We start from the raw sequence: 18,558 nt of genomic DNA on the forward strand, positions 1-18,558 counted from the left end.
TGAGGGTCTTACTGCAGGCACAGCTGGTGCTTCTGGGAATTTGGGTAGCAGAGCTGAAGTTTTCCATTTGTACTTTAGCACAGAACTAGATGTGAGTGTTGGGCTCTCTCACCTTGAAACATCTCCTCCTCAGCAGCAGTCAGCACTGGCTTTGGGGTCGTCAGAGCTTCATGTAAAGAGTGTTGTGATTTCAGATCTGGACTCTGAAGTGCCAAAGGCTTCCCAGGAGGTTCAGAGTTACTTCAGCAGGAGTTTAAGGCTGTCTTCATGTTAATGGGTACACTTGGCACCTCACAGAACTGAGCTCCTGCCTGAACACTGGGTTAACAAAGAGCTTTTTTCCTTACAGCTGCTAACTGTGGGCTACCTGCGTTATCTAAAACTGTGGAGCTAAAATATTATGCCTGTGTCAAACAGTTACTGTGATGTGATTTATGACTGAAGCGTTGACCTATGAGTTGTCACTTTTTGAGGATCTCAGATGATGGAGAGGACCTTTTGGGGTAGGAATGGAGCATGGCCTGTGGAGGGTGCTGGGAGCTGGGATCCTTTAATCACTTTACCCTTTCTGTGCTCATCCTCTTTTCCCACCTGCATTGCAAAAATATAAATGATTATTTTAACTAGAAGCTTCCAATTGCAACCTAAGTTAAGGATTAACTGTACAGGCAGAGGAAGCATAATAACAAGTAGCAAAATATTTCACTGCCCAAAGCTATAAAATGTCACAAATGACAACTGGACTTCTGACTTCTGTCTACATTTTTACACACAGCTGTAATTACTTCTCTCTGCCAGTCTATATTGACGATATAATAGCACAATTAAGTTGTATATATCCCATATTTTGCCACCTGTGCCAAGATTTGTTTTGGTCTTCCAAAGGAAAAGAGCTTATGGCTCTTTCAGACTTGGGCCTATATTGCTGAACATTTTCAGCTGTGCTCTTATGGTATTCTTTGCAAAGGGGAGCTGAAGTGGAAAAGGACTTCAAGCTCTCACAGACTTCCAAACATGATCCTTGGTTTCTTATGCATATTTTCCTCCTTTAAATGTTCAATCATGCACCATCATCTAGCACTTCTCGATGAAGTGAGGAACAGTTCAAAAGCCACAGGAATGGCTTTGATGTAGCATTTTATAAGGAGTAAGCAGGAAATATTGGTTTCTCACTTTTCCTAATGTAATTAAGGATTGACTCATAAGCAACTTTTATTTGAGTTTACTCCTTTTTGTAGTTCTGATCATGTCTGACAGTCTGATTTACTTTACACAGAACTGCAGAGACATAGCTACAGGTGGCAGGTCGAAGTTCAGTCCCTCTCCTACCTTAGGATACCAAAGCAGAACGTGGGTTAGTACTAGAAAGCAAACAAAGCTGGTGTGGAATTTCCACCCTGAGAGGTTTGAGGATAAGGAAAAGGGTAATACTGTGTAGGTTGTGACTATCTAGATGCATTTCTGTAATATATCTTTTCATCTGCTAATAAAATGTTTGCCTCAGCTGTAAAATAAGCAAGACCTTGAACTTTCTAAGGGATTTGTGCAACACCTGTGGGATCTAGCCTCAAGAACTACAGCCAGCAGAGCTGTTTGTATTGTTGTCATCCTTTTGCTAGATAAGGATGGAATTTTAGGGAAGTCATAACTCATTGCAAAAAAAAAGGAGGTAGTGATTTCTTGGACCAACTTCTACAGAGAAAGGTCTCTCTAAATTATGACATCAACAACACAGCATTTCTGTCTTTTGGTAGCTTGCAGTGCTACCTGTGCTTATGATTCAAAAAAGGTAAAGTTCTCATTTCTGACCCAGTCTTTGCAGTCACACCAGTGACATTAATAGGAATTCATCAGGAAATCTGAATCCAGTCTCATACTGTTCAAGCAATATCTCTTTCTTAAGTAAGAAGTACATTGTTTGAATCTTAAAGATTGATTTTTCCACTTTTAAAATCAAACTTGGGAAGATTTGTAAACATTTGTAATACCTAAGCATATACTTTACCATTCCTCTCAGCTTCAAGTGCTGATTTACAGTACATGACCATAACAAGTTATGAATGAAAGAAGTAATTAGACTAGATTAATAACACAGCAGCAGCTCTGGTTTTCTAGATACAATAAGACTGGGACTATATTTAACACATAGACTAAAATAATATTCCCTTAAAGGCCCTTACAAATGTGTGAATAGGTACAGAGATGCTAAAATGACAACACAGCGTAAGGAATTAAATCTACTACTAAGATTTCTTTATTAACTCAAAGATAATATGAATATTTTGCTATGGGGTTAAGGGGCACTCATCTAAACTTAGAAGAGTTAGTCACAAAAATAGTGGCTGGAAAGTGTAGAAGAAGCTAGGCACTGATTTCTTAATTCAGAAGTTTCTGGATAGATAATACTGACAAAAATATTTCAGTTCTATTTTGTCTCTCCCATTTTAATGTGGACTCATTAGAGATTATCTAATGAGCTGCTCCTATCAGAGATATATAATTGGCCTTTTCTTAAGAGGAGAATTAGAAAAGATCTAGGACTGCAAAAGTATTTGAATTTATTGGATTTTAAATATGTGGAGGGAACTAGAATATAATATCATGTCCATATGTGACAATTTTATGTTTACATAAAAATGATGAAGAGTTAAATCCTCTACCATTAAATCACTGCTGAGAGGTTTGCCCTATGTGCTTAAGATGCCAGTGTTTGTGTGATTTTTATGAGGTTGCATAGAAATTAGAACAGCAATCCTGAATGCAATGCTGCCTACAAAATGTAGTGATTCCAGGCAAAAGTAAAAGGGCTATTTTGGTTTTTTTTGGGAAACTCTGTGGCTCCTATTACCTGTATGGGGAGGAGTGCAGGAGACCATTAATCAGTGATGGATGGAGTTGACAAAAGCTTGCCACAATTAGAGGCTGCCCAGAGATCTCTCCTGGTTGTCTTCTATCTAAATCCACTTCCAACTTCATCTGTTTTCCCTGTCCCATTTGTTGGTGCTAGGTTGGAATAGTGTGTGGTTGAGTGGCAGGTTGTGTTTTCCAGGGTGGCCTTCATAGGTGTGTCCTCTCTTAATGCTACTGCTGCTGGCTGTATATGTACATTTTGGTCATGCCAAGCTGTTTTGGTCCCATGTTTTTGGTATGGGATAAATGCATGAAATGCTTGTATCTGTTTTCAGAAGGGGAAGCATCCATTCCTTTCCTTCTGTCATATCCTTACAGACAGCTGGAGAGACACAGAAAGTGTCTTTTGCAAGTAAAGATGCAAAAGAAGTTTTCAAAAGGAGAACTGATATTTTTTTTCCTCTCTTATGGACTCACACAAAAGAAATTAACTCTGGAACACATTCAGCGCAGGCAGTCTGCATTCCACCTGTGTTTACATGTCAAAATAATGTGATGGCTACAGATTAATGGCTAATGCAGAAGTTACAGAATGAAAAAAAATCCTATTACTAAAGGCACGGCCTTCACTGTTTTCTCAGGCGAGGAGGAAGAAGTGGCTGACTTTTCCCCTTGCTACTCCAGACAGATCTAAGTGTTTGAAACAGAAATTCTCCTGATAACTGAGTAGCTTCCAGACTTTTTCCCAAAATCTGAATCACATAAAGCAATTTTTTTTTTCGGTCTCATGCTCACCAAAGAAGTAAACTTCTCAAATTTCAAACTGGAATGTGCAGAGTAGTTAGAAAGGCTTTCCTGCCTTCGATAGCACAGAGGTCCATGAAAACTTCTGAAAAGGAAAATTAACTGGAGAAGCAAAATTCAGAAAAGCATTTTTATCTGAGTTGCAGGACAGATGAAGAGAAATATTGTAGATACATCGCACGTATTTGCAGATATTTTGGACAGGATTTTCAGCCTGGTCAGATTTGTTTCGAAAACTTCAGTTTTCATTTGCAAACAACATCAAGTGGCCAAGTTTTCAAGTCGTGCAGAACAATCACGGTTACTCTGGTTTGTCAGAGCAGACTCTATAGATAACATGTGCTGTTGGAGGACGGATCCATCTCTTGACACCTGCCCTGCCTTTTATAAAAACATTTTCTGTTGAATAATTTTTGATGATCAGAACCTCTCACACGTTTACACATGTATTCTTCCAGGGGTTAATTAGTCTTTTGGAGGCATGTGCTATCTTTCTAATCTGAATTAATCTAGTCTCAGATTCCAGCTTTGAATGCCTTTCAGTTTTTTGCCTCTTAATCCGCTGGACTGAGGAGCCCACTGCAAAGGGTTGTGCCCCTGTCAGTAGTTCTGGGTACAGCAAAGACATCATCTGATAATCTCTTTGATTAAATGAATACACTGAGCTCCTGGTATCTCTTACTGCAAGGCATGATTGTCAGAGCTCTCATCTGTCTCATGACCAGTCCTTGAGCTCTCCCCTGGTTGCACACCAGGAATGCTGAGCTGTGCCTGCCACAGCTGAATGGAGCCTTGGAGCATTGCAGCCCCGTGCAGAAGTAATAAATGTCCTGGCTCCCACAGAAGTTTACCGAGTGCATGTCCAGGGTGATGCTGGCTCCTTCAGCCAGGTGGCTGCACTGGGAGTTCATGTCCTGCCCCACAACTGGCAGGATTGCCATCTGCTTTACACCAGACCTCTCTGGAATGTGCCTGTAAGGAAAAGTTGCTTTGTTCCCAGAGTTAGGACTTTATTGCTGTCTGTGTTAAAAATTATATTTTTATAATATAATTGTGACCTGTATCAGTGACCTGTCTTTAGTACCACTTGCTACAATACCTCCTTTCTGTCATTGCTGAAACTGGACAGTAGTAAGTGACTGAATTTTCTCCCAGCCTGGTTAGCATTTGTAAAACATAGGGCTGGGATCAGTCCCTGAGGATCCCACCAAACACAGGTGATCAACTCTCCTATTTCTAGTTGACTCCTTTCAGTTAGATACTTTTTAATCCATTGAATGTGTACTGTGTAATTTTTTTTATTAATAAAATGCCATGAAGTGCTGGTTTAAATGATTTACAGAAGCCTAAGCATATTATACCAATATTTTAACCAGTGCCAGTCAAATTTATAATATTATCAGAAAAAATATATGGTTATATTTACCTTGAAAGTATCTGTTTTCCATTGATTTAGCATTTCTGTTCTTCATAAGTTAGTATCTATTTTACCAGCAGCTCCATGCTAAGTGCTTGGCTAATTAGCCATGACTAGCACAATAGAAATTGCTAGGAACAAATCTCTTTAAACCTAGACTTTGTTTAAGTTCCTATTTAGAAATTTATCTCTAGTTAAGTACTAAGAAAAAGTCAGGAAGACTTGAAGGATTGGACTTCTCATAAAACAGGGATATATCAGTTTAAATGGAAAGTGAATAAATTGTGAGAGAAACAAATATGTTATGGAAGGGATGGTTTCTTGTATTCCACCATCTCCAGTGGCTGGAAAGCAGGAAATGTGTTTCTGGATACTCAATACCGTTTGGTCTCCTTAGTATCCTTAGTTTATTATGATATCAACTAGCAACTGACTGACTGGCCATTATATGAAATGTGATTTTATTAGAAAGTAAGTAATACTGCATAATTCTAGAAAAGGGAAGCGTTGAGCCTTTGAAAGATTATTTCATTTTTACTAGATGATATGTGAAGCCTAGAACCTGAATTCTTGCTGAGAAGCTATTGGGAGTGCTGATTAGCACTTTCATGTACTATGCAGTGTGCTCTGGAAATGTTATTAATTTCTTATGAAAACCTGCTTTTTTAGTGAATCAGATGATGCATTCATATATCTCTTGTAGTGCTTGGGCTATTAGAAACAGTGACACAAAGGCCACATACTTGTTTCTAGCCACGTGTGTAACCAAAAAGATGAATATTAGGCATTTTGCCTCTAAAGCAAGAAAACTATCTGAAGAGCTCAGGTGGCATCCAGCTCACTTAACTTCAGACATAACCAATGTAAACATCTATATCTAGTGATTTCAGGCTCCCTTTAGTGTCAGTAGAGAGGAATTGTCTCTTCTAAGGCATGATTCATATGACCTAGTTTAAATATCTACATGGGGATGAGATTAATTGTGACCTGAAAGTGCCAGTTTCTCTCCATTTGCCAGAAAAAGCTTAGGTGACTAGCTGAGATGTAGGTCTTTCTCTTACAGACATTTCCATCTGGTAAAATTAATCCTGTCCTTCCAAGCAGGAAAGATGGGATTTTTAATGCTGGTCAGGCATCTCTTTCTCTCATTTTCTTTTGCACGTAACAGAAGGAATACATGAAAATGTGGGGAGGAGGAACAAGCTGTTGTGAAGGGTCAGCCAAGATGCCCTCGAGACGAGGCAAGAGCAAGAGCTTGTGGGACTGTGAGATCATCCAATTTGTTTTCCTTTGTTTTTATCTTGGTTCTTGCTTCTAAATTACTTAATTAATATACAAAAAATAAGCAGTGAGCAATTACACTGAGCTGTTTGCAGCATGTTTCTCTCTTGCCCAGCTGGTAGATTGGCCCATTACTTAAATGGTGTTCAATTGCTGTATTTTATTTTAATTGCTTTAAAATTATGAGAGAAAAAGTTAAGGGCTGCATACTTAGGTCTGATTCTTTTCTGAGCTCTCTGCAGATTTCACAGTGTAGGCAGGTGCTACAAGGACATAAAAAAAAAAAGAGAGAGAAAAAGAGAGGGAGAGAGAAAAATTCATGTTAAGTTTCTTAGGTTGAAGCACAGGGTCTTCTTTGAGTTTGGTCCCTATCAGACAGCAAATCTAGATAAATGAGAACAAGGAGGAATGGTTTTAAATTAAAAGAGGGGAGATTTAGATCAGATGTTAGGAAGAAATTCCTTAATCAGAGGGTAGTGAGGCACTGGCACAGGTAGTTCAGAGAAGCAGTGGATGCCCCATTCTGGGAAATTATTGAGAAAGTTGGGACAGGGCTTTGAGCAGCCTGGTCTAGTGGAGGGTGTCCCTGCTCATGGCAGGGAGTTTGGAACCAGATGCTCTTTAAGAGAGTCTCCCATCCAAGCTGTTCTGTGATTCTATGAGAAACCAGTTCAGCTCACCTGAGATTAGACACACACAGGTGTCCAGCTGAACAGTTGACTGAATCCTAAACCTCTAAAAGGACCCAGAAGTATGGGATCGTCTGAGGGGTACACTTGGGTAGGAAGAAGAAGACTGAATGTGAGCCTAGAAGTGTTAGGTGTGGCTCTGAAAAATCTGAACTGCTGCCAGGGATTCACGAAAAACTGTCAGTAACAGAGTCCCTAAAGCATCTTAGGGTGATATTTACTGAGTAATAATTTACAGATATTTATACAGTACATCCACAATAAGTTTACTATGTCTCTATAATGCATGGTAAATTAGCAAGGAATTTAAGTGTCAGAGACTGTTTAAGATAATTAGCAAGTTTTTAAAAGTTAGAAGCTGGTTACTAGGGAACCTGTGAAGATCTAATCACTCTTATCTGTCTGACTGAAACAGGTGACTTGATCCTGATAATTTCCCAAGTAGATTTAAATGTTGTGATTTTCTAAAGAGGTCAAATTCCACAAAAGTTTGAATGGTTAAGTGAATATTTATTTCATTCTTTTTCACACCAAAAATGTAATACTTCTCAACCTAAACACGAGCTTGGATTTAATTGTAGCTTGTTGCTATGTAATTGATTTTAACAGAATTAAGGTAAGGGAGAATGTTTGCTGTCTTCTGTTTTCAGGGAAAATTATATATTTAATACAGAAAAATGTTTTAAAGATTTCTTGACAGGCTAATAAATCATGAATGTATGGGTTGTCTCCCATCAGGATTTAGTTTAACACACGATGATGAAAAAATATTCAAACTTTTTTATTTTTTGATGCATAGTTTGCTGGAATACATCAACTCTAATGGAAAAGGAAAAAAAAATGAAAGAAGAGAAAAAAGAAAAACTTTCTCCAATGGTCAGTCAAGAAGAGAAGTTGTGAGACTATCCCTGGGTGATCATTCACTTGTGGGTGTCTTCTCCAATGTGTAAAATGTTCCTGAATACCTTTTCCAAAGTAGTTCCATAGTTTCCTCAGGGTCTTCTCCTTTTCTTCCACTGGGTTTTCTTGTTCTTTTGCCAACACCGATGGCAGGAGCACTTGTCAGTCGCAGCTGATAAGGTTGGTACTTACATCTTGTGGGGAAACAATGGCTCTCTGAAAGATGAGTTTTCACTGTTATCACCTGCTAAACTCAGTTGAATCCCTAGCACAGGATTTAGGTACTAACCAAAATTTAGGGACTAAGGGGGACTAAGGGTGAGTGAAAGCAAGAGCAATTAAAATGGTGGAAAACAAGGGCTAGAGGTAGTGTCACAGCAACTGGGTAGGTGTGATGTATCAATGGGAGCAGCTTGCTCCCAGCAAGATTGCACATGAAGGGCTTCTAAAAGAAAACCCCTTTTATGATTAAGGCAATGTGCAGTCAATAAAGAATGTGTGGGAGAAGAAGAAAAGGTAATGTTTTTTTTCTAACTGAATGACTACGTAGACTGTTTTACCCTCAGTGGACAAAGCCCTTTGTAATTGATCTTGCAATTGGCTGGACAGAATACCCCTTCAGCCCCTCATATTATCCCCTAATGCCCAACAAAAGTATCCCTTCTCTCTCCTTGCCAACTGTCAACAGCAGTGAATCACCTCTGGGTTTTCCTAGTTTGTTCTAGTCTTACTCATTTCAGTTTTATTATGCCTAAATTGCATCTGCCACGGTTCTGTCTCTTCACACACTTACAATCTCTCCACTGCTGACATTTGATGCTAGTTTCTGGCTTTGCATCAAACTTTTCTATGTATCACTACTTTTCAACATGGTTCTTGTGTCTCTGATGCCTGCAGTGATATTTTTTCATTGAAATTCTGTCTGTTTCTCTTGCAGTGCACATCTTTTAGGGAGTACCTTGATACACAACTCAAAAACATTGCTAGCCTTACTGCTTCAGATCTTCCAGATCTTCTTCCAATTTTTGCTTCCTTCTTTTCCTTTCTGTGCCTCTCAGAAGCTCACTACTACACCCCCTGAGAATTTGCCTTTGCATAGTGAGTTAAAGGCAACACAATATCAGAACAATGTTATGTCAGTGAGCCTCTAGCACATTTTGTTTAGAAGCAAAGGATAGCAGAAAGGCCCAGAAAATTATGGTGCCTGATTTTGGTTCTACAAAAATTGCAGAGTGATTTCCCACCACTATAGTAGTGTCCTCAATGTGTCTGTCTCCATCTTGCCCTTCCAGTCTGATTTAGGGACCACTATTCTCCTTGCTCATCATTCCAGAGAGTTGTGTCACTGTCTTCTGTTTCCCTTTGCCTTTTGCAACGCAGTCCCAGCCTAAGTCTCTTTTACTCAAATACCTCATCATCTGGAAACCACTGTCCTGTGTTTTCCATAGAATCTTCCCGATGTTCAGCAATTTCTCCCCTCAAATAGCTAATCTGCTTTTCTGTTCAACTCTTCTTGTTGCCCTGTTTAATTCCTTCTTCCAAGGAGAAAAAAAAAATTACTTTGTTCTCCTTTCTTTACCAGATTATACCAATTCCACTTTAGATTAAAAACAAATAAAAAAGAAGTGCTTTCCCCCCTTCTATAATCACTTGTTAGGTCTAAAATGTTATCAGCCTAGAGCAACAACAAACCTATTGTACCTCTCTCGAAATTCATCAGCTTTTTGTTTATGTGAAGGTCACTAGTGAGTAGAGGCAAAAAGGCTTTCAGGATGAGAGATTTTAAAGATTGGGGCTGTTTCCTTTAGGAAATACATTATTTAAGAGGCCACAATGTTAAACATTGTGAAGAAGATAAATTTCTGCCTGTCTCAAGATTTTTCTACGCATTCCACCAAAGGGGCACTTAGGGAAGCTGAAAGGCACTCTCCTAAATCTGATGAAAGGATATATGACTGAAGGTATCACTGGAATCTGATGTCAAAACACCATGGATGCTGAGAGTTTGGAAGGACTTTAAAAGGAGGAAAAAAATGGAAAAGTGACAAATGTACAAGTTCAAAAGTAGAAAAAGTTATTCTATGTTACAATTTTGCACTATTTACTTTTTGCTGTCATACATAGGTCAATGAGTAAGATGATTTATGGCAATTTTGTACTTCATGTATTAATAATAATAAGGAAGAAAAAGAAAAAAAACAGCCAACCTTATTAACACAGTGCTGAAATTTTGTCCCTCAAGTAAGGCCTTATGAATTGAAAGTTTGGACTCAAGGAACACGGTGTCTCTCATCTTCAGTTCTCTGAGGGAATTTATAATGCCTGATATATTTGGCTGAAGTTTATTTTTCTGTTTCTCCTGTTTAAATATCTGGCAGAGAACTCCTAAGATTTACTTACCTACCATAACCACAATTCCTTGAAAACACATTCCCAACCATTAGATTGGATATTAAGAAAAATTTCTTCACTGAAAGCATGGTCAGGCATTGCAACAGGCTACCCAGGGAAGTGGTGGAATCACTGTCCCTGGAAATGTTCAGGAAGCATGGGGACATGGTGCTTAGAGACAGGATTTATTGATGGACCTGGCAGTGCTGGGATAATGCTTGGACTCGATGATACTTGATGTCTTTTCCAACCTTAATGATTCTATGATTCCAAGAAAAATATACTAACAGTAGGAGTACTAAAAAATGTGAATTTTATGTAAGTGGTGGTGTAAATTACTTCAGAGTACAGGCAGGTCGAAGGTGCACTGAATATTCATTGGCTGCCTCTGAAGAGCTAACTGCAAGTGCATTAAAATAAAGACATCCAAAGAAAGGCACGTTTCTACCTGCAAAAGCGGAATTTGCCTTAGGAAAAAACAGTTCTTCTTGTGATGGGTATTGAAACAGCTACAATCTGAGTGGTGTTGAGAAATCATTTTATGTTTCCTTGTTGCTGACAGTCAGATTTGGCTCAGGCTATTGTGCAGTGCTTGTTTCCTTAGATGTTTTCAAGTGGTGTTAAATTGTGAGATAGCAGCAAGTATGGTCTGAAGGCAGTACATTGCACATGGCTTTAGTGCACATTTTCACACCTGGTCTTCTATTGTGAATTATTCTGGAAACCTAAATGTAGGGAAGACAGGGAAACCTGCATTACTCTCCTTCTCTCCATGTGGAACCTTTTCTTGCCTTGAGGTTTCAGGGAGCCATGCTCCTCGCACACTCTCTGTGAGGACAATAATAAGCTAAGTTCAGAATTAATAGCTCATTTTCAGTTCCTTAAGTAAAGATTTTTTCCTGCATTCTCCAAGGCTGGGGGACAGAGGTTTGGTTACATTGTCCAGTACTGGTTTGACCACTGATCACAGTTTGACCTCTGATCACAGCATTTTAGAATACAATAAGATAAATAAATTATGTGGAAGACATTAAAAGTGAACATCAACAAGTTAGGAATATAGAGGAGAAAAAAAACCCCAAACCAGACAAACCTACTTTCTTTTATCATGGAATTCCATGTAATGACTTAAGATAAAAAACCCCCCTCCAAAACATGTATTTTTTTGGCTTCGGAACTTTCATGGTGAAAATAGTAAATGAAAAGCATTTTAACCGTGAAAGTGCAAAAAAAAAAATGCTCTGCAAAAATAGCAACAGGTTTGGGGATTAAATGGTTTGACATTCCATGTAAAAACAATAATACTTGTAAAAATTATCTTCTCTCACTCTCCCAGATTTTCCAAAGGTTTGCCAAAATGTTGCATGCCAGTAGAAACTTTTAAAACTCTCTGAGTGTGGCATTGGTCATGCACACACCTTCTTGCATACTTCAGAAGAGGCCAACATATTGAACTGGGAGCCATAACACCTCTGCTGATATTTCAACTCAATTGCTGCTCTCTCATTAAGTCACTAAGGTTACTTTGACTTAATCTTCTGCATTCAGAAAATGTGTCTCCAAAGAAGGAGAAAGTGGACTATTATGGTCCTGTAGTCTTTAAATGAATTGCCTTTGGTGTTAAAACTAACATAGAGGGTGGTAGCAGTAATTTATATAACATTTCTATCAACAGAAAAGAATGTTAGGACCAGTCAGGCAGTTTTGAGAATAAGAGAAAACAGAAGTCCTTCACAGGGGACTTATGTGTTTTTGTAGGTCTTACATTACCTTTCCTGGACCTTGTTCTGTCAGCAAGGTCTATGTCCTTACATAGCCCAGCAGCAATTACTACGTTTTTTTCCTGTAGTGATCTACTCCCAGGACATTTTCTATCACCTTTTATCAGCAAAAACACAGCCAGCTGTAGTAGCTAAATGGTATCTAAACAGAAAAAAATATGTTGTGTCAAAATGAAACCCAAGTGGTGAATACCGACAACAGCTTTGAACCTTTTCAGTTGGAGACTTTTATCTGGATGCAGAATCCATGCACCCAGATGGTTGAGATGGGCTGTGAAAATGGATACTGTACTTGCTGCAAGAAATGACAGCAGTGGAAAATGCTCACTGTTTGTCTGGAAGAAGAAGAAGAAACAACATGGATGGAGTGCAAGACCTCAGCCTGTTATCATGAATGAACTATACAGATCCACTCTAGAAAATGTTGATAGTAATTGTCTATGGAGAGACATAAAGATCTCTGCTAACCCATTTGGTAGATTAACACCAGTAGAAATGAGGTTGGGTACCCCTAACAAGAGCCTAGTTTTTATTCAATGGGAAGAATGTCAATTGTTCCTCAAGTCTGAATCCTAGGTCATTATAATTTTATGAAGAAGTGTTCATGAAAATAAAATAAGCTCTTCACAGAGAATTCAAGATGCACTCTTCCTGTAGGTAAGGAAAGAAATGCTCTAAAAATATTAGCAATAATTTACTGTAGGATTGCATCATCTTTCAGTGATTACTTGGGGGAAATCTTTATCCTCTATTTCATGCCATGTAAAAATGCCAGAGATACTACAGAGCCCTCAAGGCTATTTACCTCCCCTCCCCCCCCCCCCCCCAGATTTAAGAAGTTTCTCTTGCAAAAAGCCTTTGTAGAAGAGCGCTGGGTGGCCACTGTATCCCAACCAGTAGCCAAGTCTGTGGCTATTAATTACACCAGGCTTATTCCAGCACTTTGAGTAGCCTAGGACCAAGAAGACAGAAATACAAATGTAATCTGCCCTATCGCCTGGCTTCTCTTGGGTTTCAGTTCCTATTCCATACCTGCTGTAAAATAGGCACAAGTCTTTATAATATGTAATTTGCAGTACTTTTCATTAATTCTGTTTCATACTATTTTGCCTGCTCTATTAGATAGAACAAATTACTGGTTTAAGCCATGAGCATTACTGTTACATCCTTTTTTTTTTATTTGCATTGTAATTATTATATCATCAGCTATAGACATATAGTGCTTCACATAATTAATTTCACATGTGACTGTAATACAAACAGGACAAATGAATGCAGCTACATGCCGTATTCAGAACTGCATCTTCTCAGCAGAGGGGATTTGTTCACGTCCTTTCTCTTCCAAATGTGAGTGATTTCATGGTTTATTCATGATGGTTATCCATGCAAACATGCCTAATTGTTATGGAGAGTGTGTGTAATTCCGCATTGCTAATCCAGAAAACAGGAGCAGTGAGGATTTATAAACAAAGTTGACTCAGTGGGAATGATAACTTCTAACCCAGGCAAGCTGTTGCTTTGATACATTCTGAATCACAGCTGCTCACTTCAGTGGTGCAAATCCATTTCCCACTGCTCCTTGGTCCCATTAACCTGCTGAACCAACATCACTAAATGAGAGCACGGGGAGATCTCTGCCCCATTTTGCACATCATCAACAGAATTGTTTCCTTGTGTTAAATTCCCACTGAAAATAAGGATGGGACCTGGGTATCGCTGAGGCATAAATGGAAGGTTGTGGGATTTGCTCTGGTGTTGCACTGAAGACCTGAGGCAGCCAGCAGAACATTTATTGATGAGGTTGAGTCTCAGAGGCCTGAGCTAAGGACAGAAAGTGATTTTCGTCTTTGCAAATGAAGCACATCTGCTCTGGAGTTACTGAATAAATAATATGGTGATACCATATGACAGCCTTTTTGCAGTCACTTCTCATAAGACTATTTTTGACCTTTTCAAAATCACAGTTTCTTCCTTCTTAAAAATAAAAATATCTCAGTGATTTCCTCCCCATTTAAGTTTGTATTAAATTTTGAAGCCTACTTTTAAAAGTTTACATCATAATTCATACCAGATGCTTTAGCTAGATAAGTAAATCAATGGTGATAACCATCAGTAGCACATAACAGGATTAGGAATGATGAATTAAATTAGTAGCACAATTCTTACATGATTTTGCTTGTGTACGTAGTATTTATGTCAGATTGAATCTTCCTTAGAATGAGTAATTACACTGCATTTATAAGGTAAGCAACATTTTAAATAGTCTATTGTTTAAGTTGGTAGCTGTAGGGTAGGCAGAAAGGCAGCTCCATTCAACTAATCGCTGCTATGATCCAGACTTTACAACAGATATTAGATTTGGTTTTCTTTTACAGCCCTTTCAAGCTATGATTTTCCTTATGAGAGACTGTAAAGATGGAAAAGGAATGTTTTTGTCTGAACAGTATCATCCAGAGAATACAGAGAATAAAAGAAGGAAACCTTTTACATGCAGTGCTAGTGTTTCAAATAAGAAGTTTATACAGGCATTGAAGTACCTGTCTTAATGAATTTAAGACTACTCAACTGCTCAACAATAATACATAGAGTTGTCTGTATTTCTGTATTAAAATTGATTCAATCTATAGCTTGCTATCTTAACTCTCCTATGATCATTTTCACTACATTTCTTCCAGAAGTGTTTCAAACTTTAAAACTTTCAGCAGTGCTAGCAATGGCAACATTTTTTTACCCAACAGCTCAGTCTGACACTGGGAGTAAATACATTGAAGAAAAAAAATATTCTCTTCACCCTAGTCATACCCTTGTATTTTATGCAGTCCTTGTATTTCACAAAACCATGTCCTGGGCTGTATCCAAAGCAGCGTGGCCAGCAGATCTCTGCTTTTTTGAGACCCACCTCTAGTGCTGCCTCCAGCTCTGGAGCCCTGAATATAAGGACATGAATGTGTTATAGGGTGTCCAGAGGAGTCCAGAGAGCTGGTCAGAGGGCTGGAGCAACTCTCCTATGAAGACAGGCTGAGAGAGCTGGAGTTCTTCAGTTTGGAGAAGACTTGGGGGGGGACCTTAGAGTGCCTTAAGGGCGTAAGAAAGAGCTGGAAAAAGGATTTCTGACAAGGACATGTAGTAAAAGGACAAACAGCAAAGGCTCCAAACTGAAAGAGGATATGTTTAGATTAGACTGTGGAAGAAATTCTTCAGTTTAAGAGTAGGGGGGGAGGGGACCCTGGCACAGGTTGCCCAGAGAAGCTGTGGCTGCCTCATTCCTGTATGTGTTGTTCAAGGCCAGGTTGGATGGGGCTCTGAGCAACTTGGTCTAATGAGTGGCATCCCTGCCCATGGAAGAGGGATAGGAAATGGAAAATCTTTAAGGTCCCTTCCAAACCAGAGAATGGATAACACTGGGTTTCTTTTTAAACATGTACTTCTCTAAAGGCAGATTGAACTAATTATGTCTGTTATAAAGTGTCAGAGTAAACAGAATGTTTCCTGCTGTGAACCAAGACCTGTCAAAAAAAGTTCTTCCTCTCTGCCTGTCAGTAAGAGGAGTTTGTGGACTCCCACAGTTGAGGCCTTTAAATGGGATTCAGGCATCACACTTTAGTGAAATGTTATATGGGTGCCTGCAGCTGCTGTTTACTCCTTTTGTATTTGTTTGTTTATGTTCTTGGGAAAAGATGGAGCATCAGTTTACACTATGCACCATGTGGCAAAAAGGAAGCTCCTAAATGGTGTCTGAGAAAGAATTTTGTAAAACAGTATCCATGGGGAAGAAAAGTCCGGGGTATATGTTTTTCTTCTTCTGTCTTAATGTTTTGCTGATACTATGGATGAAATCCGAAATGTGCTTTGCTTATTAGGTTCTGCTGATGAAAAATGTCCAGGTTCAGGTTTGTGCAAATGATTCTGTGTGTCTTTTGTAAGAAATAGATGCTTATCCCTGTGTTGTTTTGTTTTACAAGTGATTTAGCATATAACATCCTGCAGAAGGGAACAGGAGATGGTATCTTTCTACAAAGATAACTTCTGTAAGTATAGTTAATGCTTTTTCAGGCACTTTGTCCTCCAAAATGAGATTGTGAAACAGAGTAACTGGCAATTGAATTCCCAGCTAAGGGTTAGTCATCTTCCCTCATTTGTGCTGTCTCTGGATGTGAAATTTTAGCACTCTGCAAATAGCTTTGGTTCCTGTTCTACTGCAAGTGCTGCTATTATTGCTAATATTCTAATCACTATGTTACAAATATTGCTTTAATATTATGCTTTAGTACTTTTAAATACTTAGCTTTCTGGAAAGAAAACCCAAACATATGCTATAATAACTTTGATTTTTCAGCTAAGGTCATTCTAGCTTTAATGAATGTCAGCATTTTAGGCATCTTACCTAATGCAGCTCCTAATCACTTGTCTTTAGTAAGATTTTAGGATTCCTCCTGTATTAGGATAAATAAGAGTGCAAATAATGTACTTCAGCAACTTTAATTTGGTTTCAGAACCAGCTCTACAGTGCTACACTAAAATGCAAACCTCAGAACAGATGTACATGATTTATAATTAGCAAAGGAATGCATATTGAAGAAGTTCTTGTGGGCAGACCACGGATGGACACCGGGCCCACCATGCCACTCTATCCCTCCCCTTGTCAGCGGGACAGGGGAGAGTGCACATGATGCATGGCTCTTTGGTTGAGATAAGGGCAGAGAGAGATCTCTCACCAATTAGTGTCATGGGCAAAATAGACTTGACTTGGGAAAATTAGTTTAATCTATTACCAAAGATAGCAGAGTAGAATAACGGGAAGTAAAATAAAAACCTAAAACACCTCCTTCCCACCCCTTTCTTGTTCCTGGGTTCAACTTCACTCCTGATTTCTCTACCTTCTCTCACCCAGCAGGGCAAGAGGACAGGGAGCAGGAACTGTGGTCAGTTCATCACGCATTGTCTCTGCTTCTCCTTCCTCCTCAGGTGAAAGATTCTTCACACTCTTCCCCTCCTTCAGTGTGGGGTCCCTCCCACAGGACACAGTCCTCAACAAACTTCTCCAATGTGGTTGCTTCTTATGGGCTGCATTTCTTCATATACTGCTCTAGTGTGGGTCTCTTCCACAGGGTGCAGTCCTTCATGAACAGGCTGCTCCAGCTTGGGCTCCTGTCTCCACTGGGCCACAGATCCTGCCAGGCACCTTCTCCAGCGTGGGCTTCCCCAGAGTGACAGCCTCCTTTGGGCATCCCCCTGCTCTGGCTGGGATGCTCCAGGAGCCACAGGTGGATCTCTGCTCCTCCATGGACCTCCATGGGCTGCAGGGGCACAGCTGCCTCACCATGGACTGCACCAGGAACTGCAGGGAATCTCTGCCCTGGTGCCTCCCTCCTGCCCCTCCTTCTGCACTGACCTTGGGGTCTGCAGGTTGTTCATCTTACATGTTCTCACTATTATTTCTACCTGTTGTTGCTGTTTCCCCCCCACTTCTTAAATATATTATCCCAGAGGCTCTGCCACCATCACTAATGGGTCCATCTTGCAGCTGGCTAGCACTGACTCTGTTGAACATGGGAGAAGCTTCTGACAGTTTCTCATAGAAGACACCCCCACAGCATTCCACCACAAAAATTTTGTCACACAAAGCCAATACAGCTCTTCAGTAGAAAAAAGTGGAAGACATTAGGACTCCATGGTGGCTGGTTTTTATTGTAGTGTGTGTAAGGAGCTGCATGGGAGCTAAGCCTCCAGAGTGATTTCTTCTTGACTGGAAGTATTACTTACAATCGGGACCTGTCATGGCTTTGGAGATGAGTCTCTTGGTGTACTGAGGAAAAAAAGAAATTAGAAAAGACACAGCAACAAGCTACTAGTGGAAAAGTGAAGGTGTAACATTCTGAGGGTGTATGTAATTGAGGGACAGTCCAGCTGGCATCACTGACTGAGTGTCCTGCTGCACATACTGTTGCACTGTTCTTGAAACAGTTCTTATGTGGCTGCAGTTTTCATCCAAATGTTTGGTTTGCCTTTTTTTGGGTCTAAGTAAAACTCTGCAGCCTGTGTAGTGAAGTTGGGAGAGACAATATTCTACTTGAGCCTAAATTGCTTAGTGAGATATTTTGATCCAGTTTTGTTTTGTTGTTTTCTTTGTGTTGTTGATTTTTTTTCCCAGAGAAAAGTATTCCAGAAATGAAACACAATTTTTTTGCTATGTGATTTTTCACATAGCATTTGTGGGTCACACGACTTGTTTTAGAGTGTTGTGGTTTCACCCCATTTGGGAACCAAGCACCAGATAGATACTTGCTCACTCCCTCACCAGCAGGATCGGAGAAAGAATTGGAAGGGTGAAGGCTGGAAAACTTGTGGATTGAGGTAAAGAAGTTTATTAGGGAAAGTAGAAGCTGCACACAGAATTAAAGCAAAACAAACAATTAATTCACCTTCGAATGGGCAGGCAGCTGTT

The 18,558-nt window shown here is 39.5% G+C and overlaps 1 protein-coding gene across 1 annotated transcript in view; it reads left to right on the top strand.

The window, feature by feature from the left end:
• DLG2 (discs large MAGUK scaffold protein 2) overlaps positions 1-18,558 on the top strand; it is a 966,698-nt gene that overhangs the window by 244,603 nt on the left and 703,537 nt on the right. The window contains exon 5 of the mRNA XM_062487504.1: positions 15,586-15,621. Within this exon, the coding sequence (XP_062343488.1) occupies positions 15,586-15,621 (36 nt within the window). The remainder of the gene's footprint in view (positions 1-15,585; positions 15,622-18,558) is intronic.

This window comes from Cinclus cinclus, chromosome 2, assembly GCF_963662255.1.
Source record: "Cinclus cinclus chromosome 2, bCinCin1.1, whole genome shotgun sequence".
Taxonomy (NCBI): Eukaryota; Metazoa; Chordata; class Aves; order Passeriformes; family Cinclidae; genus Cinclus; species Cinclus cinclus.